General features: G+C 38.1%; 1 protein-coding gene across 2 annotated transcripts in view; it reads right to left on the bottom strand.

Moving 5' to 3' along the window:
* Positions 1 to 1191: 1191 nt before the first annotated feature.
* DCDC2 (doublecortin domain containing 2) overlaps positions 1192 to 16299 on the bottom strand; it is a 225937-nt gene continuing 210829 nt past the window's right edge. For both annotated transcript variants that reach the window (XM_049884887.1, XM_049884884.1), the window contains exons 10-11: positions 9963 to 10265; positions 1192 to 6264 (exon numbers count right to left, since the gene is read on the bottom strand). In XM_049884887.1, coding sequence (XP_049740844.1) covers positions 6160 to 6264; positions 9963 to 10265 — 408 coding nt within the window. In that variant the 3' untranslated portion in view covers positions 1192 to 6159. The remainder of the gene's footprint in view (positions 6265 to 9962; positions 10266 to 16299) is intronic.

Below are 16299 nucleotides of genomic sequence, written 5' to 3' on the forward strand. Positions count from 1 at the left end.
TCCATTAAGCTATATGGTTTAAGCTGATGGAACAGCTGATGGAACTGATGGAATTTATTTGGTCCCATTCATAGGCTCAAGATAAGTTGTTGTTGGCTTAAGTTGTTGAAGGTCCATCAGCTACCTCTGACTATATAAATGCTTTATGGTTATCCAGATACTTTTTAGTTTTCCTAATTCACCACCTCCTATAAGGAGTTATGCCTTTTCAAAAACAATATATATTTTTCCTCAAACGTATGGGAACACTCTTTCATCCTCCATCTGATTCACTCAGATAACCTGGTAGGAGATACACAAATTTCATGTGGTAACAACAAAAATCAGGCCCATCTATTACCAGGGCATTTGAACAAAGGCAAAAATCTTATGGTAGTTATAAAAAAAACAATATTTGATAACTAAGAACTATATGTATTCATTGCACCCAAAAAGCAGACTAACTTAAAAAGAAAAAAAAAGTTCCATTCCCAGGGGACAGTGCATTCACACAAGAATGCTAAAGAGCTTCTGCACTGAATCTGAACCTTAAACTACTGGACTAATAAGTCAGCCTTTTATTTTTAGTGCACCTGGCTGCTTGGTACCAAAAGGAGTCCTGGATACATTCACGTAAATCATACCTACACATTCATAAACAGTAATAAAAACCTTTCAGCAGAGCCTATGTTGGTACGAAACCCTCTCTACCTAAAGTATATGATGCTTAAGGCTGATGACAAAATCTGTGCTCTGTATTTATTTCAGGAAATATATATATATCTTATAGCTTCTCACATTAAAAAAAAAAAAAACTGTTTAACATCTATCCCTAGAATAAATTCTTCATTAAAATGCTGGTAGCTTTCTTATTTTGAGAAGTATGTTAAGTCTCTGTTAAAGTCTCCAGGAATCAAGTTTTCAAGCACCATGATAGACGTTAATTTCTTAGCATTTCCTCTCCACGTTTTGAATGCGTTGTTTCTCTCACCTTTACCCAAGAGCCTTAGTCTATTGGATAACGCTGGCCATGATGAGGCCTCTTCTGAATGTTTTAAAGTGTGTGAGTGCCTCTGTGTAATAGATATATAATATTTACACATATAATATTGCTGTTCAGATCGGCAACAGTTTCAGATGTGATGCTTTCTCTTTAGCATTTAATCTATATATATATATAGATAGATTTTTTACTTTGCTATTGCTACTTACTGAGCAAAATAATGAAAGAGTAGGCCTATTTATTTAGAAGAGTCAGTTAACAACATAAACAAGCCTTGTTATCGTCCTGTGGCCCCAATTTTATTTTTTTCGGTCGTACTTTAGATGAAGGTTTATAGAACAAACTAGTTTCTCACTAAACACTTAGTACACATATTGTTTCATGATGTTGGTTAACAAGCCCACGACACGTCAACACTTTCCCTTCTCTACCATGGGTCCCCTATTACCAGCTTTCCTGTCCCCTCCTGCCTTCTTACCCTTGCCCCTGGGTTGGTGTGCCCCTTTAGTCTTATTTTGTTTTATGGGCCTGTCCAATCTTTGGCTGAAGGGTGAACCTCAGAAGTGACTTCATTACTGAGCTGAAAGGGTGTCCCAATTTTAAACACACAGATTTTTCAAAGGTGATTGAGCTTTGTGTATTAGATAGGTCACTTGTATGTAAATTTTAAGGATGTTGGTTTATAGGCATTAGTATGAATAATTTCATATTAGCATGGGTTCATATTCTGTTCTATCTATATTGGACTGACTCCACACCACCACATTTCTATGGGATGGCCTGCTCTTTAAATAACTACGGCAGGAAATAAAACTTTCAGAATAAAATAGGAGGCATGATAGTATTGTACTCTTCTTATGAGTCTGGCATTCTAATATTGTGCCCAAAATATAAGAAAAAAAATTTTTTTAATAAGTAAAAAGTCCTCCTATGGCCCTAGAGAAAATAGTGAGTAAAAGGTCACATAATAAAAGAACAGTGAATCCGTGAAGCATCTCATAACATGGATGAATCTTGAGGGCATTATGCTGAGTGAAATAAGCCAATCACAAAAGGACAAATATTGTATGAGACCACTACTCCAAAAACTCATGAAAAGGTTTACATACAAAAAGAAACAATCTTTGATGGTTACGAGGGAGGGGAGGGGTGGGGATGGAAAAACACTAAATAGTCAATAGATAACTGATAACTTTTGTAAAGAGTAAGACAGTACACAATACTGGGGAAGCCAGCACAACTTGTCCAAGGCAAGGTCATGGGAGCTCCAGGACACATCCAAACTCCCTGAAGGACAGAATTACTGGGCTGAGGGCTATGGGGACCATTGTCCCAGGGAACATCTAGCTTAATTGGCATAACATGGTTTATAAAGAAAATGTTCTACATTCTACTTTAGTGAGTAGCATCTGGGGTCTTAAAAGCCTGTGAATGGCCATCTAGGATACTCCACTGGTCTCACCCCTTTGGGAGCAAGGAAGGGTGAAGAAAACTAAAGATACAAGGGAAAGATTAGTCCAAAGGATTAATGGCCCACATCTACCACAGCCTCCACCAGACTGAGTACAACTAGATAGTGCCCAGCTACCACCACTGACTGCTCTAACAGGGATCACAATAGAGGGTTCTGGATGGAGCTGGAGAAAAACGTAGAACAAAATTCTAAGACAAAAAGAAAGACCAGACTTACTGACCTGACAGAGACTGAAGAAACTCTGAGAGTATGGCTCCCAGGCACCCTTTCAACTCAGTAATGAGGCCACTCCTGAGGTTGACCCTTCAGCCAAAGAGTGTACAGGCCCATAAAACAAAACAAGACCAAAGGGGCATACCAACCCTGGAGCAAGGACTACAAGGGAGCAGGGGACAGGAAAGCTGGTAATAGGGAACCCAAGGTTGAGAAGGGAGAGTGTCGATGCCCTGAGGTTGTTAACCAGTGTCATAAAACGATATGTGAAAGTAGTTTGTTCTGTAAACCTTCATTTAAAGTACAATTTAAAAAAAAATCACATCATGGAAATATTATCATATTTTATTACTGAAAATCCACAGGAATTCGCTAGCTATTTTAACGGAAGTTAATCCAGGGGAAATGTCTTTAGGATAAAAGTGGCTTTAGGTAAAACCTTCTTTATTTGCTCTGCCACTAACAAAACAGTGTTTGTAAATGCGTTATAATCCAATTAAGCTTAGGAAAATAGTTACCTAAAATTATAACTATGAAATACATGTATACAGCATCACAAGAACTAACATTTTAAAGCATTTTATTGGTTATTACATAAAAGCTGTTCACAGCATCTCTCTATAAAGCAATGCATGAAGCCCAACCAAGATCTCCTCTTTAAAACTCACCAGAAAGAGACCAGGATTACTGGTCTGACAAGAGATTGGAGGAACCCTGAGACCACGGCCCCCAGACTCCCTTTTAACTCAAAGCTGAAGTCATTGCCGAAGTTCACCCTTCAGCCAAAGATTACTCAGGTCTATAAAACAAATAATACACGTGAGGAACATGCCCCTTAGCTCAGCCATGTAAAGGCGACCAGATGGGCAACACCTGCCCAAAAGCAAAGATGAGAAGGCAGGAAGGGACAGGAAAAAGGGACAAATGCAAATGGCGAACCCAGGGTGGAGAAGGGAGAATGTTGACACATCATGGTGATTGCAACCAATGCCAGAAAACAATTTGTGTATGAATTGTTGAATGAGGAAAAAAAAAAATCTCTTCTGGCTCACTCATAAATGGCCCCCAAATCTGTCAGAAAGTCTCATTTTCTGTCAGTCATGGAGAAAATCATTCCCTGGAGAAAACTTCTACATCTGGGAGGTGAATTAACTTTCATGATTCATGTTAAAGTCATCTCCAAAGTGATGTCCAAATGTTAATTCTTTGCTAATGATTTTTTCTTGGTCAGATGCCATATCTTATTTATTTATTGCTTTTTAGTAATATACGTGTGCAAAATGTTTTAACGTGATGAATTGTAATTCACCCCCTCAAGGTAGGTCACAGTTATATCTTGTTGAGGAGTGGGAAAACACACACATACAATAGAAGAATATACCCTCATCTTTTCAACTTTATGCTATACTTATCGCGGCCTATTACTTTCTTGATGCTGAATGAAAGACCAAACATTTTTTTTTTTTGTAGAATATTTAATATATGCATCCTGGAAATGTCTCTAAAAGAGTTCCCTAAAGCTTTAGCTTTATAGTAAAATGAGAAAGGATTAGGTGGAAAAATGAGAAACAAAGAATATATTTATTAAAGAAAGGTGAAAAACTTTTTATGAAAGAAGGAAAAGGGAATCATCTTGATAATTAGTTATAATTTCTTATATTTAATTGCTTATTTTCATATGCTATTAAAATTGGTAAGGGTATGGGAATTTAACTTTAATAGACCAGTTGGCCTGTTTCTCTAGCAATACAAGACTGTTCCCTGTAGACCACAAGTGCTTTATAGCATCCCATTTGAAAAAATACACTTACCAGTAGAAAGCAGAATCTATATTTCATGCTAGAAATATAGTATCCCATTTACAATTAATCCTCCCAGATTAATATGCTCTATCATTATCTCTTTCCAACACTGTAACATTATTGTCTCCACTTATACTTCCTATTTGTTGAAAATATTAAATTAGCTTCTAAGGAAAATACAACTGATTTCTATAGCATTATTAAGTGCTTTATTATAACTGCCAAATGCTTTGAGTCTATGGTTGGTTATAAAACCTGGAAAGGAAAAAGCTTTTAAACTTCTGGTTAATAATGAATCTTATGAAAACACTAGAAGTTAAAAATTTCAAAAGGTACAGCCTCTTTATAACAAGAATATTTTTTTAATATGAGAAAAATAAATTATTTCTATATTTAAGGAAGAATGGCATCATCTCTTAAGAATTAAAAAAAAAAACAAAACTAATGAATTATATTTTTCCCGATAAATACCTAACAAGGCAATAGTAACTTAATTTAATCAGCCCACAAAATATGTCATTAGGAACTGGTTTCATTAGGACAATTTTTAAACTTTTTTTCAACAATTTCTCACAAATAGCTTATAACTATATAGAAAGGAATCTACTTAGATGTTTCATCTCACTTCAACCAGCCATGAAAATAAATATTTGCTGGTATCCCTTGGGGTAAAAATATGAGCAAAACAATCCTAATAGAAATAAAGCAGAAAAAAAAAAAAAGCAGAAAGCAAGTGAAATTGAGCAGCGAAAAACTCTTCATATAACCTACTTTTTTCTTCCTATTACATTGCCTTTTGTTTTTTTGGGGGGGGGGTAAAACCTGCAGAGAATTCAATTTTGGAGTGATCAAAATCGAGTTTTCTAATACCAATAACATGAGGGATAAGAGAGGAATATTATTGGTAAAAGTAGACTGGATACGTGAAAATCCATAGGATACCAGAATTTGCAAGCCAGCCAGATAGGCTAGATTTTTCCTTCATAATTCCTTCCTGAGTGTGTGCCATTAAAGTTTTGAGTATTAAATAGGAAAGCATTTAAGGGAGGGACCTGACCACAGTAACTACTAACACTCTGAATGAAGGCTTCCTCCTTCCAAAATGAATCCCCTGAACTGTCTTTTCAGTTTGTTTAAGGCAGATTTTGGCTAAGGAGGAAGAAAAGAAAAGAATATTAACAAGTTAATGGAAATGTTTCAGTCTTCAAATTATCTCTGAAACTAAATTGCAATTTGTTCATTCAAGAGTTTATTGCTTTATGAAAATATTACATGCTTTCCTAATACCATTTCTTTAAAATTCTATGCCTTCATAGACGGCTTTAAAATAAGATGCCATCTACGCAATAATCTAGCCTATAAATTTACAATATGCAGTAGGAGTGGTCCTATTCTCTTCATCCTTTACAAAGACAAGGGACCAACTGTCTTCCAGCACAAATTCCCCTCAGTCCCTTATTTTTTTTTTTAATGACTTTTAAAAACACACCATAAAAATAAGTCACTTTCCTTTTAGTAGCTATTAGAGATTATCTAGTCTTTCATTTCAGCCACTAATTTTAAAATGCAATAGGTAGAATGCAATCATATCGTCACATTATGTTTAGCAATAACTGTATGCTTATTGTTCAAGTATTACAACCCTTCATTTTTCTTATAATCCATATAGTCTCCCTTTTTAAAACCATCTATGCCACAACAGCATAGTCCTTGTTTTGTTCATCGTTATCATTTTCTTGTGGACTAGTGATTTTTACTTCCGGCCTTGGCGGTCTTTGAGGGTCTAGTTCAGTCTGGAGGAAAAGAAATCAAAACAAAGACACTTTAGACTTCAAAGGTAATAAAACATGGGGACAAAATTACTCAATATTCCATTTAATCAGTCATATAAACATTCAACCAGAAACAGTTCCTGGGTTCCCTTTGATTTTTAGTCCGTCATTGCCTGGTGGACTTGCCATTCTCAACACTTCCTTTTACAGGATCCCTTTCTGCAACCATAATCCAGTATGTGCTTTAGGGGCACACATTCATTTCTTATACTTCCAGCTTTATTTTCCTCAATTTTTTGAGTTTTTCCTTTCAACAACATATTTATACTTTCCGTTTTAGCATTTTCAGAGAAAAGGGAAGAGAAAAATACAGCAATTCCACCTTTTATCGCCTTAATCTAGCCCATACCTGATTCTCTTCTAATTTTAGTTTTCTCTGGAATTCACAAAACCATTGCAAGTATGACACCATACTTGAGCAGAGAAGGGGGCGTTGGTGGTTCAGTGTTAGAATTCTCTCCTTCCGCACCAGATACTGGGGTTTGATTCCCACCGATGCACCTCAAGTACAGCCACCACCCATCCGTCAGTGGAGGCTTGTGTGTTGCTATGATGCTGAACAGGATTCAGCACTGTGTTCAGACTGAGACAGATTAGGAAGAAAGGCCTGGTGATCTACTTCTGAAAACCCGCCAGTGAAACCCTGTGGGTCACAACGGTCCGACCCATAACTGATCATGGGGATGTGCAGGACCAGGCAGCACTTCGCTCCACTGTGCGTGGGGTTGCCGTAAGTTGCGGCTGACTCCACAGCAGCCATCGACAACAACAACTTGGTAAGAGCAGGGCAGGAGATCAAAATGCAGAGGCTGTGTTTCTTCAAATGCAACTACTGTCCCTGCCACCTGGACTTCTTACATGTTATTATTCATATTGTCTCCTTTACAGTTTGTCTTTCCCCCACTAGACTGAAAATTGAGGGCGGTGAGATTAGAATTCCATGGTCTACAAACTACTCCATGGAGTCTCGGAGGTTCCACAGCCCCACCAGGGCCACCAGTCTGGGGGACAACAGAACAGGAACTCCAGGTCCCCCACCCTCCAGTCCACCTTTTATGCTGTAAAAAAGAGAAAAAAATACTTCTGGAACTACATCTCATTTCATGATGTTATCCTGTGAGATGTCTCGAATACCATCTAGAACATAGTAAAAGCTCAATAAAAGTCAATTGTGTATTTGCTGTGTGTTCCCCAATGTTTTCCTACAATCATCTCTTACTTTGCATAAGACACGTAACATGTAAGAAAGTATTACACGGTAAACTAAATTTTGAGTCAATATATAAAAATATTTTTATAAAGTTAATTGCTAATTTCTAATGTACAATTCATATACATCTGGTTTTTCATGTATTTGGTTTGCTTAAAGTATATCTGTGCTTATACTTTAGGGAGAACAGGGATAAAGATATTCTCATTATAAGAAGAGATGAGTCAAATAACATTAAATCTCATTGTGGGTAAATGTACCATTTTGGGCATTCGTACATTTCTTAAATTGTCTAACTAGCTATATATTCGTATAGTTCTTAAAATTCCTAACTAGCCATATATAGGGCACTTGCTCATTTGAGCTCCCATGAATCTGCTGGAGTCATTCCCAATATATACCATGAACTCCTGTACTTCAAAAAAAAAAATTTTTTTTAATAAAAAAAAAATATATATATATATATATTTTTTTACTTCAAGCCCTTGCCAAATTACGTAACATTGATCTTGACTGATGCTCACTTCCTATTGAAGGCCTATTTTTAAAAGATATATTTTTGGAAGATGAAGGACAGCCAATCCTTCACTTCTACAAAATCTACTTTAGGTTTTGACATTGCTTTAGCTAGACCACTGGAAAAATGCATATTTGGACCTTCCTAACTGGCTCCCTCATAAAATTATACTTTGGTTTCATGCTGTGAACTTTCATCGAAGGCCACTACCACAAAGAGCTACGTGAAATCTACTATTGCAGTTGCCATATAAATGACATTGAAAACGCTGTCCTCCTACATCACTGTGCTTCCTAAGTGACTCCCTTAGACAATGAATTCTATGTCCCTTCAGAAATTTTTTTTTTCTCTCCTTCAGAAACTTTTTTTTTTCCCACATGAAGGGAAAAAGAATCCCATGGGTTTTTATTTTTATTTTAGCTACCAATGATTTCAAGATCCAATTTTTAGTTAAATTTAAATAACTACACAGAACTAAAAACGAATAAATAAATAAATAAACAAACCCATTGCTGTCGAGTTGATTCTACAGGACAGAGTAGAACTGCCCCATACAGTTTCCAAGGAGCAGCTGGTGGATTCAAACTGCTGACCTTTTGGTTGGCAGCTGAGCTCTTAACCACTGTGCCACCAGGGCTCAACAGAGAACTACACATGGGGAATTCTTATAGACTAAGACTATGATTATCTCACCTTGAGAAAGAAAGCGAAAGGCACGCTGAGTATTTTCATTAAAATGTTAAGAATGTTTTCCTGTAAGTGGTAAATTATCAGTGGATTACAGATAATTTTGTACTGGTCATCGTAACCTGACCCCAAGAATATTTTGTATTTCTAACTAAACTTGATCTTCCAAGCAAAATAAAATAGCTGAGAAGATGCCATTCATCATAGTGGGTGTCAGGGGTTACTGCCTTGAGAGAGATGGGCCCTAACCTTATGGAGAAGCCTCAAGGAATAAGCAGAAGTGAGAAAGCTATGGAGTACATCCGGCCTTCAGATGATGCTATGAGACTCCAGCCTGACAGCAATTGTTTCACTTTCATCACCATGGAACTTCATCTATCCCATGGGAGAAAGCCAGGACTTGAGAATATCCTGCTTTCGGGTCAGTGGTGGGCGGTTTTGCCACGTATTTCTTTATTCTTTATATATATAATAGAACTGCATACTATTAAGTTCCCAGTATATTGAACACTTAATTAAATTAACCCATGTAAGAAGGGCCAAGCAAGCTAGCATGTAATACCTCTAGAAAGCAAATAAGTCACTCATAGATATTAAAAAAAAAAAAAAAAGGAAACCGAATCCATTGCCATCTGTCGATTCCGACTCATAGCAACCCTATAGGACAGAGTAGAGCTGCCCCATAGAGTTTCCAAGGAGGGCCTGGTGGATTCAAACTAGACCTTTTGGTTAACAGCCATGGCACTTTAACCAGTACACTGCCAGGGTTTCCAATCTTTTTACTCTCACTGGTGTTGATATTCTTCTCTAGTTTGTATCTTCCCTCACTTTAACTTACTTTTATTTCTTATTCATAATTCTTTCTTTTATTGTATATGTTCTTAGAAGCTTCTGTAAATTTTTTTGTAGAGTGAGTAGGAAATGGATGGATGGGTGGGTGGATGGATGGATGGATGGATGGATGGATGGATGGATGGATGGATGGATGGATGGATGGATGGATGGATGGATGATAGACAGGCAGGCAGGCAGGCATGTGAACTAACAGATGACAATACGTGTTAGCTGATTTAAATAACGTAGACAAGTAAATGGTATTGGATTCTTCCTTACTCACTGTTTCAAATGCAAGTCCTACATGCTTAAATGATTTCGTAAGCACGCATGTGCACACACGTGCACACACACTCACCCATATCCATAAATTCATGCACACACACAAGTGAGCAAAAGTAATAGAAATACCTCATCCTCTCCACTGCTAACTCCTTGAGACTTTCTCTCCTCGTCCACTTCAGGCTGAGGCTCATTATTAACCTGGTCCAGTTCCTCGCCGTTTTCTTCATCAGTGCCTCCATTTACACAAGCAGGACCTGCCTGCTCCTCCTCGCTATGATCCAGAGTCTCCCTGGCTTGCTCAGGGTCATCTGTAGCCTCCTGAACTTCTTCATCATCAACTTCACCATTCATTCCTGAAAAATCATTCTGTTCTGTATCCTTATTTTCTTTCTCTCCATCTTCTTCCTCGTCTACTATTTCTGCTGGCCTCTGAAATTAAAAGTAAGAAATATAATCGAAACTTTTCCATGGAGCATTATAATAAAGCAATAATTATTATATTACAGTCAAGTAAAACTTCTTTATATTTGCAGAGTACTTTACAGTGTATAATATGTTAATCTTTATGGAGTAGCTACTGTGTGATTTCTCCTTTAATCCTCAGAACAATCCCATGAAGTTGATATTATTCCCATTTTACAGATGAGAAAACTAAGGTACAGCCTTACTAAGTATCTAGCCACAGGTCCCAATGCATATGAGTGGAAGAGCCAGGATTCGAACTAAGCATGTAACTCCAGAACCAATGCTCCTAATCCTCATGCCAGACAGGAAACTGAACCACAGAGTCCTGTGGCCAATGACTGGGAGTGTCTAGCCCAGGAAAAAAAAAAAAAAAGAAGGTGAGGTAAATAAAGGTCTTTGTGGAAAGATTATATCCTTACTTCTAAGCACGACAGCTCCAGGATATAAACCCAGGGTTTCCGATATAGAGTGTGGAAAACTCTCCACACAATGCCTAAAACAGCTGACAATATATCGCTAAAAACAAAAAATCAATTGTCAAGTAGATCCAAGGTCAAGAAACTATGTCCTTTCTATAAAACTAATGAATGCTAAAATATTTTATAAGCTGCAATTAGGCATTTTTACTGCTATTTGGATACATGTAAATCTGCAGGATGCTGAATTCCAGAGGCAACACATTGGAGGAAGAAAGACACAGGTTCAAGTCCTGGCCAGGCACTTACTGGCTGTTACCTAGCTTCTGTGAGTTCCAAATTCTCCACTTGTCAAATGGGAATATGATTGTCTTAGTCATCTAGTGCTGCTATAACAGAAATACCACAAGTGGATGGCTTAAACAAAGAGAAATCTATTCTCTCACAGTCTAGGAGGCTAGAAGTTCGAATTCAGGGTGTCAGCTCCAGGGGAAGCCTTTCTCTTTCTGTAGGCTCTGGGGGAAGGTCCTGTCATCAATCTTTCCCTGTACTAGAAGCTTCTCAGCACAGGGACCCCGGGTCCAAAAGATGTGTTATTCTCCTGGCTGTTGTCTCTTGGAGGTATGAGGTCCCTCTATATCTCTGCTTGATTCTCTCTTTTATATCTCAAAAGAGATTGACTTATACACATCCTAATCTTGTAGATTGGGTCCCGCCTAACATAGCTGCCCCTAATCCCACCTCATTAACATCATAGAGGTAGGATTTACAACACATAGGAAAATCACATCAGATGACAAAATGGTGGACAATCACACAATAATGGGAATCACGGCCTAGCCATGTTGACATATATTTTGGGGGGATGCAATTCAATCCATGACATTAATAAAACATCTGTGGAGATTAAATAATTTATAGTTTATAAAGAGTGTGGAAACGGCATATTTTGTTACATATAAAAGTACCACAATAAAAAACAAAAATAATTTAAGATTTTTAATTAAAAAATAAATGATGGAAAAAATGAGGTACGTTATATAAAGTGCCTAGCACAGTACCTGGCACATCACAGATCCTAAAAAACATTACAAACCTTTCCCAACTGTTGTGATACATTTTCTTCTGGAGCTATCATATTTCTTCATTTTCCCCAACAAGGTAATGGTTTTTTAGAAATGATAAGGTAGAAAGAACACAAGATTTGTTCTATTGTTAGAATCCCAGACCCGCCTCTTCCTAGGTGTCTGACGTTAGGCAAGTTACTTAATCTTCTAGCCTCTGTAAAATGACCTCCCTTTCAACTCTGCAAGTCCAATTGCCCAGATAATTGTCATGGGACCACTAATGGGTGTTTTTGGGTAAAAGTTAATATATAATGCCCTCAGTTTGGGAACTATAAAGCCAAAATAACCCACTGCCGTCAATTCCGATTCATAGTGACCATAGGCCAGGGCAGAATTGCCCCATAGGGTTTCTAAGGCTATAAATCTTTACAGAAGCAGACTGTCCCATCTTTCTCCAGTGGAGCGGCTGGTGGGTTTTCAAACCACCTGCCTTTTGGTGTTAGCAGCTGAGCTCCTAACCACTGTGCAACCAGGGTACCCTGGGAAGTACAGAAGAAAGAAAATAAAAGAGAGTAGTCTAAAAAGTTCAGATAAAATTCAACACAATATCATCTTGAAGAGGAAAGAGGTGGAACTAGAAATTCCTATATTGTCAGAAAAAAAGTCTCAAATTTTATTATATCATACCAAGGATGCACTTTTAAAAATGCAGGAAGAATAATTAATTGCTCTTAAGGTATTCTGAGAACCACAGTGCTTGGCATCATGCAGATTAAACAACAGTCCAGTGAAACAGGTAGTTCGAATTTTCAACCAGATACTTAATGTCAAACAGTGTTGGATCCTGGTCAGCCAGGGGGAGGCCCTCAGGCAGGCTGAATGCAGGGCAGAAACTCAGGAGAGAAGGTGGATTTGCCATAAAAAAGTAAAAGAAAAGGCGAGAGATTTGTGAGACCAGAGTCGCTGGGTGCCACAAATGGTTAAATGTTTAGCTACTAACTGAAAGGTTGATAGTTCAAATCCAACCAGAGGCACCTTGGAAGAAAGGCCTGGCAATCTGCTTCCAAAAGGTCATAGACATTGAAAACCTCATGGGGTACAGTTCTATTCTGAAACACACGGGGTCACCATGTGACCGATGGCAACTGGTTTTTGCTTTTTTTTTTTAATGTGAGCAACCTAAATGAGCTCAGAGGACAGTGGGTAAGAAAGACATACAGTCGACTCTCGTTATTCATGTAGTTATAGTCTACAAAGTCGCTGTGGACAAAACGTTTCTGGATTTCTATTAAAGACTTTTGGTCTAATTTGGGAGGGAATATTATAAAGATTGTTAGTCATCTAGTGCTGCTATAACAGAAGTACCACAAGTGGATGGCTTTAACAAAGAGAATTTTATTTCTTCCCAGTAAAGCAGGCTAAAAGTCCAAATTCAGGGCATCAGCTCCAAGGAAAGGCTTTCTCTCTCTGTTGGCCTTCTCATCAATATTCCCCTGGACTAGGAGCTTCTCTGCGCAAGGACCCCAGGTCCAAAGGACGCGCTCTGCTCCCAGCACTGCTTTCTTGGTGGTATGAGGTCCCCCACTCTATGCTTGCTTCCCTTTCATCTCTTGTGAGGTAAAAGGTGGTGCAGGCCATACCCCAGGGAAACTCCCTGTACACTGGATCAGGGATGTGATCTTAGTTAGGGTGTTATAATCCCACCCCAATCTTCTTTAACATAAAATTACAATCACACAATGAAGGACAACCACACAATACTGGAATCACGGCCCGGCCAAATTGATACACACGTTTTCGGGGGGGAAATAATTCAATCCACAACAAGCACATAACAAAAACCCAGAAATACTGCAACAGTAATGGCCAATAAGAGCAGACTTCTTTTTAAATTACCTTTGAAAATTGGATAATTGTAAATCACTCTCCTAGAAATGGTTTTGATTCTTATTGTGCCTAAAGTTGCCTTATTCAGAGAAGCTTTTGGTTTTGGTTGTAAAAGAAAATCACACGGTGTTTCTTAACTTAAAAAATGTATTATTATTATATTTGTTATATTCTTTATGTTGTATTAACACTGTATTAATATACCCATTAATTATATTATACTAATATATACATTAATTGCATTATGTTATATTGATTCTAATTAATTACATTAATATTTTGTTCTATGTTATCATAAGAGAAAGCTCACAATTGACTATAATTATTCAAGAATCTAAGTAATTACATGTTCCTTGCCACTCTGATAGTACATTATAAAAGCTCGCTAAAGCCTCCTAAGGGAACCACTTCTAAGTAGGAAAAGGTCTGTTTTGCTTTCTTAGAATCTGGATTTATACCTAAAAATTGCAAAATGATTATGTGTTATTTTTCAGTTTTTAATTTTATACTTCTCAGTCGTAGCCCTTCCCTCACCCCAATCCCCATACACATATACACTTTTCCTCCTTTTAATACAAAGGACTCATATACCATGCTCTAATTTCTTCCAAAGGAAGAAGACACCAAAGCTGAATACATCCAGCCCTAAATTCAGCCTTCTGTCCTCTTCACCATTATTACCACCCCTACTAACAAGCCATATTATGCTTTCATCCCATTATTTCTATTAGACTTTCCAGGGACAGCTATTTCAGCAGAAATCAAATGAAGCCACAGCTGGTTAACTCAACTTGAAGAAATGCAAGATTATGGTGCTGAAATACCAATTTGATCAATTTAAATAAGACAGTAACATTAGTTAAAAGGTTTATAATCCTTTAAAATATCCTGAGTCTGGAACCAAATTTATTATTACTACGCCACTGAAATTCAGGGCAAAAAAAATGCTGCTATGACAGACCTGTAATGAATAAATGAAAAGCAATGTGCTTTTTGGTGTAATCTCCTTTGAAGCAGACATTAAATTATTAAAGATGTTTCCAGTGTATACATCAATCAAATCATCCCCAGAAGCAACACCGGGTTTTACACCCATACGCACACACAGATAAAATCTATACCATGATGAGGGCCAGCAAACAAGTAAAAGAGAGCATTCCTTTCACAAGAGGGTGGGTGTCCATCGTGGGAGAGAGCTATTCTTACGGAGCAAAGGAAACCCAAGAGGCAAAGAAGGAACAAGCTGCACACTTCTCAACCCCCTTCCTCCTTCTCTCTCTGTAGGAAAGCTATTGAAGAGGAATCTGGTATTTCTCACACAACTCAGAACTGATACCCAACACTTGCAGTAAGATTCTCACAAAGGAGAATTTACTCAGGCGAATGAGGTTCTCAGGAGGCCATCAGCAGGACTGTGGCTACTGTCCTCTCATAGCCAGAAGCCCAGCCCTGCGAGTCAGGTAGTGCACTAACATTGTTATCAGGTGCCGTTTTCAACTCACAGCAACCCCATGTAAGAGCAGAGCTGCTCCACAGTGTTTTCTAGGCTGAAATCTTTATGGGAGCAGATGGCCAGGTTCTTCTCCTATGGAACCACCAGCCCCAAGGTTGGTGGGTTTAAACCACCAACCTTTTGGTTTGCAGCCGAGCACCGGGGCTCCTTGTGCACTGAAGAGCTATATGCAAAGCCAGACACAAAAGGTCACCTATTGCATGATTTCATTAATATGAAACATTCAGAACAGGTAAATCCATAGAGACGGAAAGAAGATTAATGGTTGCCAGAGGCTGGCAAAAGGGGGGAATGGGGAGTGACTGCCTTAATGGCTACGAGGTGATGAAAGTGTCTTGGAATTAAATAAAGAGGTGATGGTTGCACAACACAGGGAAGGCACTAAATGTCATGAACTTGTGCAAGTTAAGATGGTTAAAGGATAATTTTACATTATGAGAATCTTACCTCAGTAAAACATAAAAAAGTGTTACATGCCTGAACTCTTGACCACCAGGGACAGCTATGTGGCACCTTCTCTCTGGTCTGCTAAGAATATCCACAGAATGAGCCACTTAACCGATGGACCAACTCCTGATTATTTCCCTGCTTTATTCCACAATTTGACTCTTGGTAGTCACCTCCCTTGTCCCAGGTAGAAAGTGCTTCCTTTCAGAAAATACCTGGTGATTCTTAGGAAAAAGTCAAGGGTGGTGCTGAATGAATGCGTGAATGTATCTGAGAATATCAGCTTACTTAAAATGAGTCTCTCAGCGGTGCAAACAGTTAACTTGTTCAGCTGCTAACTGAAAGGGTTAGAGGAATGAGTATACCCAGAGGTCCCTTGGAAAAAAGTCTGGTGATCTATTTCCAAAAAAATCAGTCATCAAAAACCCTATAGAGAACAGTTCTACTGTGACATGCTTGGGGTCACCGTGCACTGGAATCAACTCAGTGCCAACTGGTTGACTAGTAAAGCTAAAATACAAAAAGTCCCAGAAAAATATATGTTAGATAAAGCAAATCCATCGCCATCAAGTTGATTCCAACCTACTGTGATCTTATAGGACGGGGCAGAACTGCCCTATAGGGTTTCCAAGGCTGTAAATCTTTATGGAAGCAGACTGCCACATCTG

This window comes from Elephas maximus, chromosome 1 (genome assembly GCF_024166365.1).
Source record: "Elephas maximus indicus isolate mEleMax1 chromosome 1, mEleMax1 primary haplotype, whole genome shotgun sequence".
Classification (NCBI taxonomy): Eukaryota; Metazoa; Chordata; class Mammalia; order Proboscidea; family Elephantidae; genus Elephas; species Elephas maximus.